General features: G+C 42.4%; 1 protein-coding gene across 1 annotated transcript in view; it reads left to right on the top strand.

The window, feature by feature from the left end:
* The window catches only part of LOC126191621 (rotatin), a 378,723-nt gene that overhangs the window by 78,900 nt on the left and 281,293 nt on the right, over positions 1–18,530 (top strand). Inside the window, exon 7 of the mRNA XM_049932539.1 lies at positions 12,093–12,361. Coding sequence (XP_049788496.1) covers positions 12,093–12,361 — 269 coding nt within the window. The remainder of the gene's footprint in view (positions 1–12,092; positions 12,362–18,530) is intronic.

An 18,530-nucleotide genomic window follows, 5' to 3' on the forward strand; every position in this document is an offset into this window, starting at 1 on the left:
TGTGCGTGTGTGTATGTGTATCTACTGCTGACTAAGGCCTTAATGGCCAAAAGCTATAATTGCGTGAATCTCCACTATATGGTGAGCAGCAACTTTCCTTCTCTGGTATTGTAACATTCCATCCTGGATTTTCCATTGTTTGATGATTCTTCTGATTCATGAAGAATTACCACCAAACTACAGCAAGAAATGTATAGTAGTGAATGTCTCGGTGTTTTTGTTTTGGTTCCTGGTACAGTAAATTTGTTTCTCAGAAGCGATATCTGCAAAAAAACTTTTTTTGTAAGTTGAAGCTCACCAGGCAGGTTGTCAGGTTTGGGAATGACATGTACTCTGTGAACCTGATTGTGAATACACAATAGGATGGCTCATTGTGGTAACAACTTGCAGTCAGCAGATACAGATAGGAGCAAGTTAGCTTGCAGTACGTGATATGCCTCAGTGTTAATGATATTGTTGAATATTTCACCAATAGCCTTGTGCCTCTGTGTATGCTTAGTGGACAAAAACTGCAAAATGTGACTGACTGAAGGTCCTAACATATAGTGATTCAGCCATGTGCGACAAGAGCGAATGTTGCTGCAAGTTAGTGAAACAGGGAGTTTTTTGCAAAAGTTATAGGTTATGGTTTCATTGTGACAATTGCTGTGGGGAAGAGAATGGGCTGATCAATGGGGCTTTCCATGGAATTGTAGATTGTGAAAAGAGATGGGGTGCTGGAATAAAATGGAAAACAAAGGGCAACAGGAGAAAATTTTGTTGGCAAATTTGAAATTCCGTTAAGCATTAGATTTTGCATACTGCCATAACTGGAGGAGGAGGACCCTCATACAGATGTAGAGAAATCGAGGGTGCAGCAGTGCAATGCTAAAAAAAAACTTACAAATAAGTCGGGTGAAAACGAACAAGAAAAGAAGAGTTCTGCTGTTAGGAAGCAGTACGAAGAGGGGTGTAGACCAGTAGCTATGGGATAAATTAGCTGCAGAGTACCTTACCACACGTTTCGTGTTAACAGATGTTAATACTTGGGTGAGCTGGGAACAACCTGGCTGAAAACAAAAAACACAGTATTAGGGATGACCTGGACAAAATAGAAGCAGCTACTGAACACTCAAGTGTAGATTTTGTGGAGGTTCCATGACACCATGACAAGTCCTGTCGTAGCTCTTCTGTAAAGCAAGTGAACATGGAGCTGAGAGGGCTCCTTCAGATGGATGCAGAATTTCGTATTGTTGATGTTCCAGTAAGGAGGTGGGGATATACTTCTCAGGGGCTTGAATCAATAGGAGAGTAAAGTCAAGTTAGCAGATCTATTAGCAGAAAACATAAGGGGACCACCGGCACACACAGGAAAAATGCAGTGGTTATGGGAGTCAGGTGAGATACTGACTTTAGGACAAATACTGAATTCAGATGGCATTAAAGAAAATTAAATTGTCAGCTGTCCCAAGTTCATCTTATAATAATTGAAGGGAAAATGAAATGAATGTGCTTCATCAAAATATTAAGGGGGTAAAAAATAAAGTTAATGAATTTTTAGTTTGCTTGCAAGACCTTAGAAGTTGGGAAGAAACTGATGTAATTTCCCTGTCTGAACACCATATAACCACAGGTTAGAAAATCTTTAATGGAAGTGGTTAGAAGTTAGCTGAATATTCATGTGGAACTAATGTGGATAAAGGAGCTGTCACATTCATAAAAAGGGATATAAATACAAAAATGTGGAAATAAGTAAATTCTGCATGGATAGGAACATAGAAGCATGTCCTTGAGAGTTGCTATTGGGAAATGTATTATTTGTAGTTTTTATAGTATACAGTTCATATGAGGTGGATAATATCTCCAATAAGACACCAAGACAATGTGGGTCTGTAAAATGTAATGTTCTCAGTCACTTATGTAATGCATCATTAATTCAGGTTGTTTTTCTAGGAAAAAAATGAAATATGCCATTGTTAGGACACTATAAAAAGGATGACTCAACAGGTGTCAGTAACCATTCCCATTTTCTCTCCTATATCATTTTCTAAAAATTTTGGGAAGGTATTGTACTCCAGGGTTATCACCCACCTGTGTCACAATGGGATACTTAGCCAATCACATTTCATAAGGGCCATTCTACTGTGTCAGCTGTTCAAGCAATACAAAGACAGATACAACATTTGTATTGAGAGAAATTACAATGGAAGCCCTCATAGGGTCCGATCATTCGCCTATAACTGTTCTTTCTTTATGTTAATGATATGCCATTTTATTTGAATCAGGACGCAGACTTATTCCTGTTTGCAGATGATACAGTCATTGTTGGGAAGCTGAGCAAAGAAGCATCAACAGAGAAAGTAGTAAATGACGTTTTCATGAAAGTTACTGAACTGCACAAAAGGACTAGCTATAAAATTTTAAAAACCAGAGTTCATCCAATTTTGTATTGTCAGAAATATTGAAATAACCTTGTTTACCAACCAGAAATAATAAATAGTGTAGAAAATTATAAACGGTTAGGTGCACATATTGATGAAAACTTAAAATTGTCATCACCATATAGTAGACATTCCAAAAACTTTAGTTTTAGTGGCTTTTGCCATAAGGATAATTGGCAACTTTGGGGATACAGAAGTCAATAAGTTCATGTATTTTACATATTTTCATTCACTGAATTCTTATGGGATAATATTATGGGGCAACTCCTCACTTAGGCACAATGTGTTCATTGCACAGAGAGTAGTAATTAGAACTATGTACAGGGTTCACAGACATACCTGTGCATCATTTTAAGCAACTGGGAATATCAACCACATCACAGCCTCACATTAAATTTATTCACTTATGAAATTTGTTATAAACAACCCTTCTAACAAGTAAGCTGGCGAGTAACAGAGATAACCATTACCCTTTAATGGATATAGCTTTGGCACAGAAAGGGGTCAAATATGCAGCTGTAAGGCATTTTGACACTCTGCCCAATATTTTTCAAGTATAGATTGAAAGCACTAGGTATAAAAAGTGCATACTGTAGGGTTTGTAGAGTTCGTGGTTCATTTGTCGTGGTCATCAGCAATCGGATGGCTCTCAGGAGACCTGTCTGCACACTGCAGGCAGGAGCAGTGCTGAATTTACAGGCAAACAATGTTTGCAACATTCATTCTGGGGCACAACCATGCCACACCAATGAATATATATTCCTACTGAAAAGCTTCAGCCACTTGAACATTGTCGCATTGTGGGCCTCTGGGTAGCTGGGTAGAAGTATCGATGGATTGCTGCACATGTTAGGGACAGTGTCTCAGTATTGTGTCACTGCTTTCAGCAGTGACTGCGGAACATACTCACACCTGTAGAGCAGGCTCTGGGCATCCATGTGGCACAGGTGCATGCCAAGATTGACACAATCTATGAGCAGTGGTGGCTGACCGAGCATCATCCAGGGATGAAATTCGGACATGTTTACCTGCTGTGTCATCAGGGACCATTGGGAAATGGTTAAAATCATGTGTAACTCTCTTGGTGGGTTACCACTGACACCATGACACCACCAAGCATGGCCGCTCTTGTCATGAAAAGAGTACACTGTCTGAATGCGAGCGATGGACATATATATGTGTGATGTAGAGTTGGTGAGCTGCCTATTCGAGAGTGCATTGGTTCATGACAAGGCAAAGTTACCCATGCCCGCTACATTGCACAAGCTGTTATCCCCACACTCGGGTATCGCACGCCGCAGATTTTGAATCCGCGCCAGACGGCATGGACGTCGAAGACCCCTAGAGGTCTCTGCACAATTGTGCCATAAGCTGTGGCGGTGCGCACCTCCTGGTCCACATTTAATGTGAGGGTGCCACAGTGGAACACGCGGTCCCAGTGGCCAATAGCGGCATCCCTGATCATGTATTTAAGCACCTGCGTCTCGCTCAGCCAGTCTAATCTTCGCGTGCGTCTATTGACATCTCGCCTCACACAGCATATTTACGTTACTTTGATCCATCTACGAGCGGACGTGGTTGATTTGTGAGGTCTTCTTGTGACTCCATTGTTTCTTGCTTCTTGTGGTTCGTAAGGTCTCACTTGGTTGTCCTTCGTTGTTTGTGTCCGTCCTCTCCTGTTTTTGATGTTCGCAGTCCGCTCCGTGGGTCCTGTCATGCTTTCCTTCTCGGCAACCCCGCGGCGGTTCCGGTCACGGTTACAACATTTTTGGTGAGGAGGTAAACGGTGGTCATTGTTAGCATGGAGGCGAAGTTGGTCTGTCTGCTGGAGCAACAGCAGCAGCTCATGCAGCAGCTCCAGTTAGCTGCGGTTGCTAACAGACAAAGTCGATGCCCGGGATGCATTACCACAACAGCTTCTGAGTCCTCGGGTGTCCAATGCTTTCCCCCGTCCGCCTTTATTCCCACCATTTAATGACTCAAAAGAAGACTGGGAAACATACTTACATCGGCTGAATCAACGTTTCATGGCTTTTCAAGTCACAAATGCCTCCTTGCAGTGGTTGTTGTTTTTGTCTTGGGCCTCACCAGACACGTTCTCTCTCTTTCCACGTGCACCAATCAGCAGTGTAAGGCTTCATATGCGGACTCCCTGGTCCGGGATGTAGTGGTTCAGCTGGGTACCGATCCTGAGGTCCACACTGCGGTGTTGAAACTCGATAACCCCTCCTTGGAAGACATTCTCTGCATTGCACACTCCTTTGAAATTGCTCAGGTGGCTAACGAGCATCTTACGCCATGGCCACAAATGGCGGCAATCGATGCGTCTCGGCGGGGTGCGCTCTCGCGCCGTCTATGTGGTCATGCCGACAGAGGCCAGCGCCGTCGGGACTCCTCTTTGTCCGACGTCTCTATGGCATCAGCACATCCAGTCTCCCCTCGTCGCAGGTTACGCGGCCCACTTCCATCTTGCCCACAGTGCTTTACCGCACATTCTTGAGCTGATTGTCCTCACCGCTGGAAAACGTGCACACTGTGTAACAAGGAGGGCGACATCCGATCGGTTTGTCGTAGTCACTTGACTCACTCCAGTCCTGTCCCTCCTGGGCCTCAAGATTCCATCCATGCTCTGCAATCAGTAGCCCCACAGGATGACCCACCAGCACAGAAGCTTTTCCTCACACTCCGCCTTTTAACTGAGGAAGTCAGTTTTCAGGTCGACACTGGGGCCACCGTTTCCCTGATTAATATGGTGACGTATACCCTTCTGGGCTCTCCTGAGCTGTCACCTCCCTCTCCGTGTTTGGTCACCTACGTAGATGGTTCCATTCCCCTTCATCGGCAGTTTGTCATCCAGGCAACGTACAAATGTGTTCCCCGGCTCCTTACCCTATTTGTTGTCGACCATCCATCAACTTCGAATGTTTTTGGCTTGGATGCGTTTCAACTGTTTGGCTTTTCAATTTCCGATGAAGTTAAGGTCGTTTCCACGGCTGTTCCTTTTCAGGACTTGGATGAGCTGTGCTCCGCTTTTACATCGTTGTTTGCTCCGAATCTCAGTTGTGCTTCCAACTTTCAGGTGCACATCACACTTTGGGTGTGCAGCCTCGCTTTCTCCAGGCCCGGCCCTTCTGGTGGCCTTACGGCTGGTGATCAAGCAGGAATTTGATCGGCTCCAGGCTGCTGGTGTTCTGGAGCCTGTGACATACAGTGCCTGGGCAACACCATTGGTGGTCATACGGAAGCCCAGTGGGGTCCCTTCGGCTGTGTGGGGACTTCGGCACTACTGTCAATGCTCAGTCCCTCGTCAACACTTACCCCATTCCCCAACAGGAAGACCTTCTTGCCAAGCTTGCTGGGGGCCAGTACTTTTCCAAGATCGACCTGGCTGATGCATACCATCAGTTACCCTTGGATGCCAAGTCCCAGACCATCATGGTTATCAACACGCCTTTCGGGTTATACAAGTACAAGTGCCTTCCTATTGGAGTCTCTTCAGCGCCAGCCATTTTCCAGTGGTTCCTGGAGCAGCTTACGCAGCCTTTCCCTGCCTGTGTAAATTATCTGGATGATATCTTGGTCACTGGGCGTTCCCGCCAGGAACATTTGCAAAACCTCAGTGCCTTATTTCACGCTCTGCAATCTGCAGGTTTACGCTGTCGGCTGGACAAGTGTTGTTTTTTTTCAACCGGATGTGGTAAACTTAGGCCACTGGCTTAGCAAGGACTGCATTCGCCCTTCGGGTCACAATGTCGCGGCCATTGAGGTCATTCCTCATCCCAAGGACTCATCTGAACTCCAGGTGTTTTTGGGCAAGGTTACTTATTACTTAAAGTTCTTGCCCCAGGCTGCCTCTGTTGCTCAACGCCTCAATCACTTGTGTCCCAAAGGGGTACCTTTTGATTGGACTCCTGCGTGTGACCAGGCTTTTCTCCGTTTAAAGGCGATGCTGAAGTCCGCCCCTTGCCGCACTCCTTTCTCTCGGGACTGCCCATGGTTGTGGCGGCTGATGCATCGGCATACGACATTGGGGCCATCCTCACGCATCAGGATGCCGATGGCTCCAAACAGCCCATCGCTTATGCCTCTAAGATGTTGACCCCAGCAAAACGGAACTACTCCCAGATTGAAAAGGAGTCCCTGGCAATCATGTTCGCCATCCAAAAATTTCACATATATCTCTTTGGGGCAAAGATCACCCTCCTGACAGACCATAAACCTTTGGTTGGACTCCACTCTCACCTTCCAGAGCGGACGGCTCAACGTCTCCAGCGCTAGGCGTTATTTTTATGAAATTACGCTTATACCATCCAGTATAAGCTCACTAACCACCATGCTAACGTGGCCACTTTCTCACGTCTCCCAGCAGGCCCTGATCCTGCCTTTGACCAAACAGAAGGTCCTCTACTTTCACATTGATTCCGCCCACTGGGATGCACTGCACGGTCTGCCTCTTATGTGTGCTCACATTGCCGCGGCTATCCGCCGCAACCCTATCTTGCGACTGGTACTCCATTACATGGTCTACGGGTGGCCCTCCTATATTACTCATCGGATGCAGTCTGACTTCACTCCCTGGCGCCACTTGTCCCACAGGCTCTCCGTGGTCGATGATGTCCTTCTGTTGGCCACAGAGTCAGATGCCCATCGGGTGGTGATCCCTCTGGATTTGCGGCTTCAGGTGCTCAGTTTATTACACCACGGGCGGTGTGTCCCGTATTGAAAGTCTTGGCTCGCTGGTGCTTGTATTGGCCCGGCATCAATGGGGATATTGATCGTATGATCCGTGGGTGCACTGTGTGCGCACGTCACAAGGCAAGCCGCCCTCAGTCGTTTGCACCTGGCCTGTGCCTCACCGGCCCTGGGATCGCATCCATATCAATTTTGCAGGCCTGTTTTTGGGGTCCATGTGGTTACTTATCATTGATGCCTACTCCAAATACCCATATGTCGTCCGCATGGCATCCACCACCAAGGAGGCTACAATCACGGCCCTGGCCCAGGTTCTTTGCCATTGAGGGCCTGCCACACACATTGGTCTCTGATAATGGCCTCCAATTCACGGCATCGTCCTTCCATGACTTTTGTCAGGCCAACGGTATCAAACATATCCATAGCCCACCTTTCTATCCTTTGTCCAATGACGCAGCGGCGAGGCTTGCCCACACTTTTAAACAACAGTTGACAAAGGCGGTCGACATATCTCCAACCAAATCGACCCTCACCCTGTTTTTTAGCACCTATCGCACTATGCCAATTGACGGACGTAATCTGGAGGAGCTCCTTCATGGGCGACAGCTGCGGACCCTGCTCCATTTGCTGAAGGCATCCCCCTCCTGCCCCCACCCCCGGCCCTCTCAGCATGATGCCCCTGGCGTGGCCGTGTGGGCCCGCGAGGTATGGGAGCAAGGTGGGTTGGACACCCGCCACTGTTGTCGTGGCCCATGGGTGGCATGTGATGTCGGTGCAGATGTCGATAGGGTTGGAGTACCGCCATCATAATCAGCTCTGCCCGCGTGCCCCCGCGGGACTCGAGCCGCCGCTTCCTCCTCCTCTACCTCCTTCGGGTATGGACATGGTCCTCAAGTCGCCACCCCTGCCTCCGGTTGCAGTCTCCCCACAGGCCTGCCACTGGCCCTCCCTGCCCACGGGTGGATTGGCAGCTCCCTCCCCCGCCCTGGACTCTGGGTCAGCCGTCATGGATACCTCGGGCGTCCCTTCCTCCCTGCCCAAGGCAGTCGATGAGCGCGGCTCTTCTTTACACTGCCGCCCCCCTCGGCATCGTCTAGGGCGTTTCCGCCCCTAAGCACAAGTTTCAGGGGGAGGGATCTGGTACTGCACGCCGAGGATTTTGTACCCGCACTAGACAGCATGGGCGTCGAAAACTCCTAGAGGTCTCTGCACCATCGTGCCATAAGCCGTGGCGGCGCGCGCCTCCTGGCCCACGTTTAATGTGAAGGCGCCACAGTGGAACACATGGTTCCAGCGGCGAATAGCGGCGTCCCCGATCATGCATTTAAGCACCTGCCTCTCGCTCAGCCAGTCAGTCTAATCTTTGCATGCGTCTATTGACATCTCGCCTCACACAGCGTATTTACGTTACTTTGATCCGTGTACGAGTGGACGTGGTTGATTCATGAGGTCTTCTTGTGACTCCATTGTTTCTTGCTTGTTGTTCGTAAGGTCTTACTCGGTTGTCCTTCGTTGTTCCTCTCCCTTTTGTGTTGTTGTTCGCGGGCCGCTCCGTGGGTCCTGTCACGCTTTTCTTCATGACAACCCCGCGGCCGTTCCGGTCACGATTGCAACACATGCCACTGCCATTTCTTTGATAGAAAGGTGATGTTCTTTTTCACCTTTGTGATTGTTTCTATGCAAGAATACATGCCTGCCTTGCTGCCAGAGTGGTGGCAGGGGCGTTGGCGGGGAGTTCCTGTGTACTGATGCAACTGTTGGGCACCCTTTAGTGTGACATTTGTCTCTCATTTGGTCTGAATTTGTTGTCATATACTCCTGAAATGATTCATTACCTTCACTTCACTTGTGAATAAAATGACCTTGTCCTTGAGGGTGTGCATCTTTTTTTCTGGCAGTGTAAATATTATCTTTAATTTTTTTATATTTAGTTGTATGTAAGTATTCTATGTTTTCTGTTGGCACGTTTCACATAATAATGTTTATTGTGAATTTGATCCATGGAACAGGTAACTGACTAACTGCAAGGATGTACACCATGGCAATACATTTATTTAATAGAGATACTAGATAATGCAGGAGTCTCAGTGATACAGAAAAGTTTTGAAGTTTGCACATACATCCACACCACCTCCAGTCTGAGAAGTTATTAGCCGAAAGGTTTATTCTTTGAGAGAAGATGAGAATTTTATTATTTTACCTGTCAAAAAGGGAAATACCTCTGTCATTCTCTCATCTACCAAGTATAATGGCAAGGCACAGCAATTGTATGACTGTACTGCATGTTGCTATTTACATAATGATCAACTGGCAGGTTCCAGAAGAAAAGTGTGGCCCTCATCAAGAAGAGTCCTCTTTCAGGAGTTTTTGCCAGCAGGCAGCTGTTCTTCCTAGACCTATGGCTTACTGAGCAACAGAAGAAAAATTTTGAGAGATTTTGGAAGCATATGGACGATTCGATTCCAGGCATTTCACGTACAGCTGTCAACCTAAATAAATTACTCCAGAACTTTAACTATAAAGGGTATAGCCGCTAGCAATGAAATGACAATCAGGATCTTCCATTATGAAAAAGCTGAGGAATGCATACTGAAACCAAAGGGACATTGTGTTGAGCAAAACCATCAACTTGCAACTGGGTAACAGAAGAGTCACAAGCTAACAACAGCCTTAATGCTTGCAAGAACATATTGGTTCTGCCTGCCAACAAGAGATATGCACGTGACTCTTGTAACGAGGACTGAAGATTATGAGCCAAAGATACATGACATACTCGATTTGACAGCATACCAAAAACTAGACAGATATCAGACACATTAGATGACATGCAATACAGATCATTTAATCAAGGTATCTTCTCTCCTGGGGCATGTGCAACACAGCAGCCCTACTGCCGCAGTTGTATTGGTTACCAAAAATGTACAAAGATAGTGTACCATTATGGAACTGTCTCCATGGCAACTGTACATGGTGCAGGGCTGTCACGAATTGGGAATGGTGTCCAGGCTGACGTTAAATGAGAACAGGAGATTTGGTCAAATAAAGAGGGTATAATTCAGTGTACAAAATATTTAGGGGCTTGCAGAGCGAAGTTATCTGATGTAGGTCAGTGTGGGAAACATAACAAACTAAAAATGTAGGCAATGGGAGAGGGGGCACTACATGTTAAGATCTATTGGTGGCTGGTCATGGAGTGCACAGGCTGTGTCTCCCAAGAGAGACATCTGCTCTAGTCGAGGTCCTCTGGAAGAGAGAGAAGCAACATTTTTTTGCTCTCCAGAATCCTCCAACAACCAAACACATGACTCGCCTCCCGTGCTTGCTATTGGCTAAACTGATGGCATGAATTCACCAGCATATTCAGCAGAGAGGTGAGGGCATCTCTTGTCAGTTGCTTTGACTGGACAGAACTGCTTCAGTTCTGAAAGTCAGGCAGCTTTAGTCACAAAAGCACAGCAGACATTACCCTGGGAGAAACCTTGTACAGACTTGACTGGTGCTTTTGAAATAATTTTTTAAAAGTAAATCCCTAAATATTCCTCGACTGGGTGACACCTTTTATACAACATTAAATTTACCATTGAAATAGAAAAGGATTAACAACGACTCTTCCTACTTGAGAAATGATGAGAACCTGGGCCACAGTGTAATCAGAAACTGACCTGCATGGACAAAGCTTACAAATCATCACCTAAACCAGAAAAGCATTATAACAAATATGTGAGTCACAACACCCCAGATGTGAGATGCACCACATAGTGTATCTTCTGAGGTACAATGACTACTCCACCAGCTGTGTAAGAAGGGTCATGAAATCTAAGACCTGACTGTGTGACTTGAAGAAAAATAGGGTTAAACTTGAAGAAATGCTGAGTACGACCTTTCTGACATACATCACCAGGTCAATGTAGAGAATCAACTGTTTATTGCACAGCAGCGGCATAAAAACTATATACAAACTGACCAAGAAAATCAAGAGTGCGTGTCAGTTTGGCAAAGGACAAAGGGACCCACTTGCAGTATTGGGAGTATACCATATACATGATGGATTGACAAAATGATCCATCAATACCAGGATCATCAAACGTAAACAGTATCACAGGTTGGGACAGATGGAGAAATCGGTTGTGGTAGAGCGCATGCTATGTGAAACTGACTGTATATTTAAATTTGCTGACATTTAGGTTCTTTCTGTGGACAAAAGCTTCCACACCCATTTGTTTGGGGAAGCCAGTGAAATTCAAAAACATAACCACAGTTTTAACAAGAAATAACAAAAACCTCAAGATAAACAGATATTGGATTCCCATGCTGTTACGAACAACAACTGCAAGTTAAGATGGGTGTGTTACAGCAATACTACCCATGGAAATGCCTCCACAAATGTTAGTGTAGGGAGTAGATATAAGTTCCAGCCATAAGCTTGGCTCCAATGTACCACCGGTAATAGAAGGTGAATCTTTGAGAGCACCAACCACTGCTGCTAGTGAAATGTCAGAAAAATCATTCTGAGACAAGAGCCAAAAGGCAGTATGTCAATGTTGCTACACTTTGTACTGTTGACTGGTGTTATTTTGACCAAAAATAATTACAAACTTTGAAATGATTTTATGGAAGTGAAACATAATGTTTTTCTAACAAAACATTCTGTTGTTGTTGTTCCATAAAGAAAGCATATACTTGTCACATCCACTCTTTATAGTAATTTCTGTTTGGTATGTATTTCTGAAGCATTGGCTGAACATAATAGTATTGAAGTTGAATGAGCTTTGGTGAGTAGACAATAAAATTGGCCAATAAGGCATGTTGAATGTGTTGTGTAATTTATTTTTTCACATTTTGTAATTGGTCTGTAGAATAACATGTTTGAAATGACCTGAGTCTTTGTAAATGTGTGTGTTATTTATAAAAGAAGTTAATATCAGCCAAATCAGAGACTGTTTCTCACCAACTCAAGTAATTTGATGAACTTTGTTCCAGAGTAATACTGCAGCCACACCTGAGGGTGAAGAAGATTCTCTATTGGAGCAGCTGCAGCAGCTGAGTGTGCCCCAGTTCTGCACACTAGTACTTCAGGTGGCTCTTCACCTCCCTCCAGCAGCTGCACTCTGTGGCTCTGCTGTTATGCTCCTACGTGAATGTGTTACTCCTCAGAGTTGGAAGAGTCAAGACCCAGTGGCTACTCATTTGAGGCAGGATGTTCATCATTTGCTACATCAGTGTGCAATTTCCCTGCAGCGTGTTTCAAAGTGAGTTGTGTGCCAAACTGCAAACTGTTTTAATACCTACATGCTACTTACAAGATCATTTTAAAAGTCTGTTTAAATCTCCGGGTGAAGGAAGAATATGAAAACAATAATTTCTTTTGCTGTGGGAATGTATAAAAAGATGTATTTGTTATGTATCATTCAAGAGGAATATTAAAGGTATGAATGGTGATGGGATCATCATGACAAAAGGAAGTAGCCAAATGTGTGAAAGGCTTTTCACATGGGAATGAAAGGTATTTGCAATTAGGCTGAAAGGAATATTCCAGGCTCTATTAGTTATGTAGACATATACATATGCTAAGGGTACACTAGTTGAGAAACGTGTCAAAGAAACTTATCCCATTTTAGAAATAATTGTAGTTAACAACCTAAAGTAATGTGAAATAGTAATAGGGGACTTACATACCATTGGTGGAGAGGGTATTGGAAGAACCGTAGTAAATGGACATGGACTTGTTGTAGGAACGAATGAGGTGGACAAATATAAAATTACAAGGAGATAGAATTGCTGGTTGGTATTACCTATTCATTTTACAACTGCCGGTGGCAGAATGTGGAACAAAGCTTTGTTTACACACTGATGAGGTGAAGGTGATACACGAGTTATGCAAGTGTCTCGGCATTGTACAATATTGTTATTATCGTAGTGGGTTACTATTACTGTGTATTCTTAGCATCTGCTGAAATGGATAGTACTTGTGCAAATATACATTATTGTATGCTGAGATTGAAAAGTCTTGATTAATAACATAATTCAGTTCTGTTGAGAAGAAAAATGTAAAGGTTTGCAAATACCATTAGAAAGAGCTCTGGAGAGAGCAGCAACTGCAGTAGGAAAGAGTCTAAGGATAGTCTGCAACATTGTGAATGACATTAAAAAATCCAGATGGAGTGTTCAAAAGATTGTGGCACCAAGGAAGAAGAAACTGAGGAAGAAAACAAAGTGTCTCGTTGACTTTGATAAGTGTTTACTGAAAAGAAAGTTTTTGAAATATTATGATGTTAAAAGAGAGATACTCATTCTTCGAAAGCTTCACAACTGGGTGGAGGAGGATACAGACATTAATTTCACAGGGAAAAGCACCACTTTTTTGGAAAATTTTGAAAGATATAGGGTATCATTTTAAAAAATATAAAAATAGGCAAACATTTCTGTTTGAGAGGGAGGACATTGTTGTGTGGTATGCATGCTTTCTTGCAAAGAAACCTGTCACATATACTGATGAAACATGGGTGCAAACACACTATACTGTCAGTAAATGTTAGCAATATAATGGTGTACCAGGTTTACGGAAAAATGAAAGTTCTGGACTGAGAGCAATAATGGTTGATCTGGGAGGAGAAATGGGGTTGATTGAGGGTGCAGAGTTCATCAGTGATACAAGATCAACATCAAAAGATTGTCACAACAAAATGAAAAGTGAAAATGGTTGCAAGAGCACCTAATATCAAATATTCCAGGTGGAAGTATTGTAGTATTAGACAATGCACCCCACTGTTTTGCTCACAAAAATAAGACACCTAACACTTCATCTCATAAACCAGGTATACAATCATAGCTGATTAAACATCAAATTCCGTTCGGTGCAGAATTAACATGCAACAAGCTCTTGGAAGTTGTGAAATGTTACAAACCCGAGCCAAAATGTGATGTAGATAGAGTTTTAAAAGAATCCAGGAAAGGACTTAGTGTTATGTCTTCCACCCTACAACTCTGATCTGAACCCCATTGAACTTATCTGGAATTTAATGAAAGAGATAGTTTCATCAAACAACTTAAAAAAAAAATGACTAAGGCTGCAATACAGAGCATTGCGAAAGATGACTGGATGAAGGCTTATGATAAAGTGAAAACTATTATGGAAGAATACTAGCACAGGGACACACTGATGGACAAAGCTATTGAGAGCATAATTATTCAACTTTGACCTTACAGACAGTGGCAGTGGAATTTCATCGCGTGGTTCTGAGGATATATCAGACAAGGCAAATTTAGACTCAATGGAGATAGCTGCTTTCAACATCAGCAATATCTCTGCTGACTCAGCAAATGAGGCAGAACTGTGTGCAGAAGAGCTAGGTGTTCAGTCCTTACATATGGATTAAAGGTTGTTGAAAATATTGTATTAACTTTTTTTACTAGATCACATTTTTTGTTCCTGTCTTTCTTTTTCCATTTGGAATCCTTGTGTACGTGATTTTAATTATTTTTATTTATCCATCACAATATTTAAATGTTTGAAACTGCTGAAGTATTGATTAAAAAACAGAAGTAGAATGATCTGTTTCCACTGAGTGGGCAATGCGGTCAAAAATGTATCTTCTGGTACAAGATTTAATAATATAGCGATCAAAGTCCATTTCAATAAAGATTTGAAAGTAATGAAAATGTTACAGCACCTGGAAAGATTTGAATCCACAACCTGTTGCACAGTAAGCAGATTTGTTGTCCTCTGCACTGCTTCAGCTGACAATATGTGCTCTCAGTTGCAATGGTATTGATCCTCACAAAGAATTCTGAAACTTTTTTTCCTCCCCCCTCGTCCGTTATTTGCAAACAAGGACTCACAAGGGTGAATCACTCCGGGGTGTGATACATGAGAGACTAACCTACACCACTGTTTCAAAAGTTGATCCCCCCTCCCCATTTGGGACCTCTCTTTGCTTGTTATTAGATTGTACAGTAAAATTTCATTTTTATTTCTTATGCTTTCCTGTAGAGTAATGTCTTAACAGCAAATGTATTTTTGTCTGCTGCATGCCCAGTTCACATTATTAGATCTAAAAACAAAAGCTTTATTTTAATTTCATACGATTCTCTGTAGAAGAGTGTGTTACTAGCAAATGTATTATGCATTCATTTCAGTTACTAGATTGTAACACAACACACACACACACACACACCCCCCCCCCCTCCTCTCCATAAAAGACAATATTAAAAGCGAATGTACCATTGTCTCCTAAATGCATACACAGTTTGACTGTAAAACAACAGTTTTATATTATTATTGTTCATTTCGATTGTTTTTCTGTACATGAATGTGTTAACAGAATGTATATTTGTTTTATCTCCTGCATGTATACCAAGTACAGTTCACGAACCACGTTTCATTTTCGTTGAGCACAGTTATACCATTCGTGTGTCATCCAAAACAGCACAGAATAGAAAAGGAACCTAAAAAATGTTGAATGGAAGAACATAAAATGTAAGCACAGTCTCTGTCCTAAATAATAAACTCTTAAGAAGTAGAATTTCCTGTAAGAGTTCTGTAAGTTCTGACTCGATAATAGAGATGTATTTAAATGCTTGACTGAAACACACTCAAAGAAATAACTTTTCCAATAAAATATTTGACATTAGTGAATAGCCATGAAGACTTACTGAAAACAGTAATGATCACCATCTCAAAGAAACAAGGAGCTGAGAGATAAAAGTGAACAAAGAACAACTATCTGTATCTCACATTCAGCAAAAAATTGTGCTAAGTCGAGTAGAAAATTTTACTAAGAATTTTAAACAAAAGTATTGAGAACAAAATACTTAACAATGCTGAGAACAAATTGGATTCAGAAAAAACAGAGAGACAAGAGATTTGATAGCTATGCTGTGGTTCTTAAGTGAAAGATTGTTTTTGAAGGAGGACTTACCTTTTTAATTTTTGGGGTCATTGATCTTCTGACCGTTTTATTGCAACCTGACACAACTTCTTCTCTTTTTGCCATCATCTTCATCTTAGAGTAGCACTTACACCCAATATCTTCAGTTATTTATTGGGTATATCCCAACCTCTGTTTTTTCCCTAGAATTTGTGGACTCTACAGTTCTCTCTAGTATCGTGGAAGTTATTCCCTCACTTCTTAACATCTATTCTCATCCTGTTCTTCTAGTCAGTGTTTTCCACATATTCATTTTCTCACTGATTCTGCATTGAACCATCTCATTTATTATCTTGTAAGCCCACTTTTTTTAAAATTCTTCTGTAATGCCACATCTCAAACACATCAATTCACTTATTTCCCAAGTTTCCCACAGGATGTGATTCTATTTAATACCGTGCAATGTTCTAGACATACAGTCTCAGAAATTTCTCCCTCAAATTAAGGCCTTTGGTACTAGTATGCTTCTTTTGACGAGGAATGCTCTCTTTGTCTGTGCTAGTCTGCTTCTAATGTTCTGTCTTCTTTGTCTGTCATGAATTATTTTGTTTTCAAGGTAGCAGAATTCCTTCACTTAGACTACTACATGGGCTCCAATATTGATTTTAAACTATTTTCAACTTGGCTACTCCTCAGTGCTTTTGTACTTCCTTAGTTTACTTTTGAGTCACAGTCATTGTACTATTTGTCTCATTCAACAGCTATGGTAACTGTTTCTCACTTTCATAGAGGCCAGCAATGTGATCAGCGAACCTTAGTGTTAATCTTATTTAATGCTGAATTTGAATCTCACTTCTGAACCTTCTTTTTAATTCCTCCATTGCTTTTTTGATATACAGGGTTGAAAGCATAGAAGGAAGGCCGTACCCTTCTCTTACATCTTTTCTCAACCTGAGCACTTATTTGTCAGTCTTCCTTTTTTATTGTTCCCTTTCAAACATATCGCACCATTTTATGTTGCCAATGCTTTTTATATGTCAACAAATCCTATGAAAGCATCTTGATTTTCCTTAAGCCGTGTATTGATTATCAAGCATAGCATTAGGGCTGCCTCTCTTGTATCTTAGTCTTTCCTAAAGGCAAACTAGTTGTCACCTAACATATACCCCATTTTTTCCAATCATCTGTATATTATTCTAGTCAGCAACTTCAATGTACGAGCTGATAACCTGATTATATAGCAATACTCGCATTTATCTGGCCGTGCTACCTTCTGGATTGTGTGGATGACATTCTTCCATAAGTCTACTGGTGTATCTCCACACTCTGGAATGACTTTAGAAGGTCTGGATGAATGTTATCTTTGCCTTTGCCTTGTTTCATCACAAGCCTTTCAAAGACTGACGAAACTGTGACTCAAGCACTCGATCCCTTATGTCTTCCAGATCACAACGCATTTCTTCTTCTACCATGATAGAGAGAGAGTTCGTCCCATTTGTAGAGATCTTCAGTGTATTCTTTCCATTTACTTGCTCTCTCTCTCTCTCTCTCTCTCTCTCTCTCTCTCTCTCTCTCTCTCTCTCTCTCTCTCTCTCTCTCTTGTGTGTTTAAAAATTGCTTTGCTACTCTCAGTGTTTATGTTATTGTCTTTAACTTCTCGAAAAGGTATTTTAGCTTTTCTGTATGCTGAATCTGTTGCTTCAAAGCCCATTTCCTTTACAATTTAGCCATATTATCCATGCAGCCATTTTACTTTAGCTCTCGTGCGCTTTCTTTGACTTCAGTAATTTTATAATTACTTCTTTTGCTGATCAGTTGCAGTGTTTCTTTTGTGACAAGTTTTCTTTACAATTACCTTTATTGTACCTATATTTGCCTTCTCAGTTTCTGCAATTGCCCTTTTTAGGGATGTCCATTCCTCCTTAATCAAATTGATAGGTCTTCCTGTGTCTCTAGGCCTCTTCCAAGTATACCTCGTTATTCTTGAACAATGTATGACTCGCTGTAGTTAAAATATATGGCAGTGCTTAGACTGAAAGGACAAAATTACAGCTTAAAATAATTGGGAAAAAGGTGTAAGACAAGGTCGCAATATTGAAATCAGCCTGAGAAAATCATTAACAAAATATTTCGTTTGGAGTTCGTACGATGGAAAAATCTTGAGGAAGGAGGAGAGGAAAAAGATGGAGGCCTCTGAAATGTGTGTGTGGCATTGAATGGTCAATATGTTGAGAAATAGAGATATGTTAAGAAAATTGGGAAAAGACAGGCAATTTCTGGTAGTAATAAAAACAAGAAAAGAAAATCTTCTTGATTGTACATACCTGTATGGTAAATGGGATAATAAAACAGAAAAGAAAAGTAAAGTGAGGTGTTCAGAAGGTGGAAGCTGTGGTTGGATGTTATTGTAACTTTGTACAATTATTCTTCATACAGTTATTCTTCGTACAATTATGACAGTTGCAATTCTCTGTGATAGGTAGCATGGCCATCAGACTGTATTAGTGTTGCTAGTATGTAATGTTGTTACAAGGCCTGCTAAGATGTGTAA

This window comes from Schistocerca nitens, chromosome 1 (genome assembly GCF_023898315.1).
Source record: "Schistocerca nitens isolate TAMUIC-IGC-003100 chromosome 1, iqSchNite1.1, whole genome shotgun sequence".
NCBI classification, from domain to species: Eukaryota; Metazoa; Arthropoda; class Insecta; order Orthoptera; family Acrididae; genus Schistocerca; species Schistocerca nitens.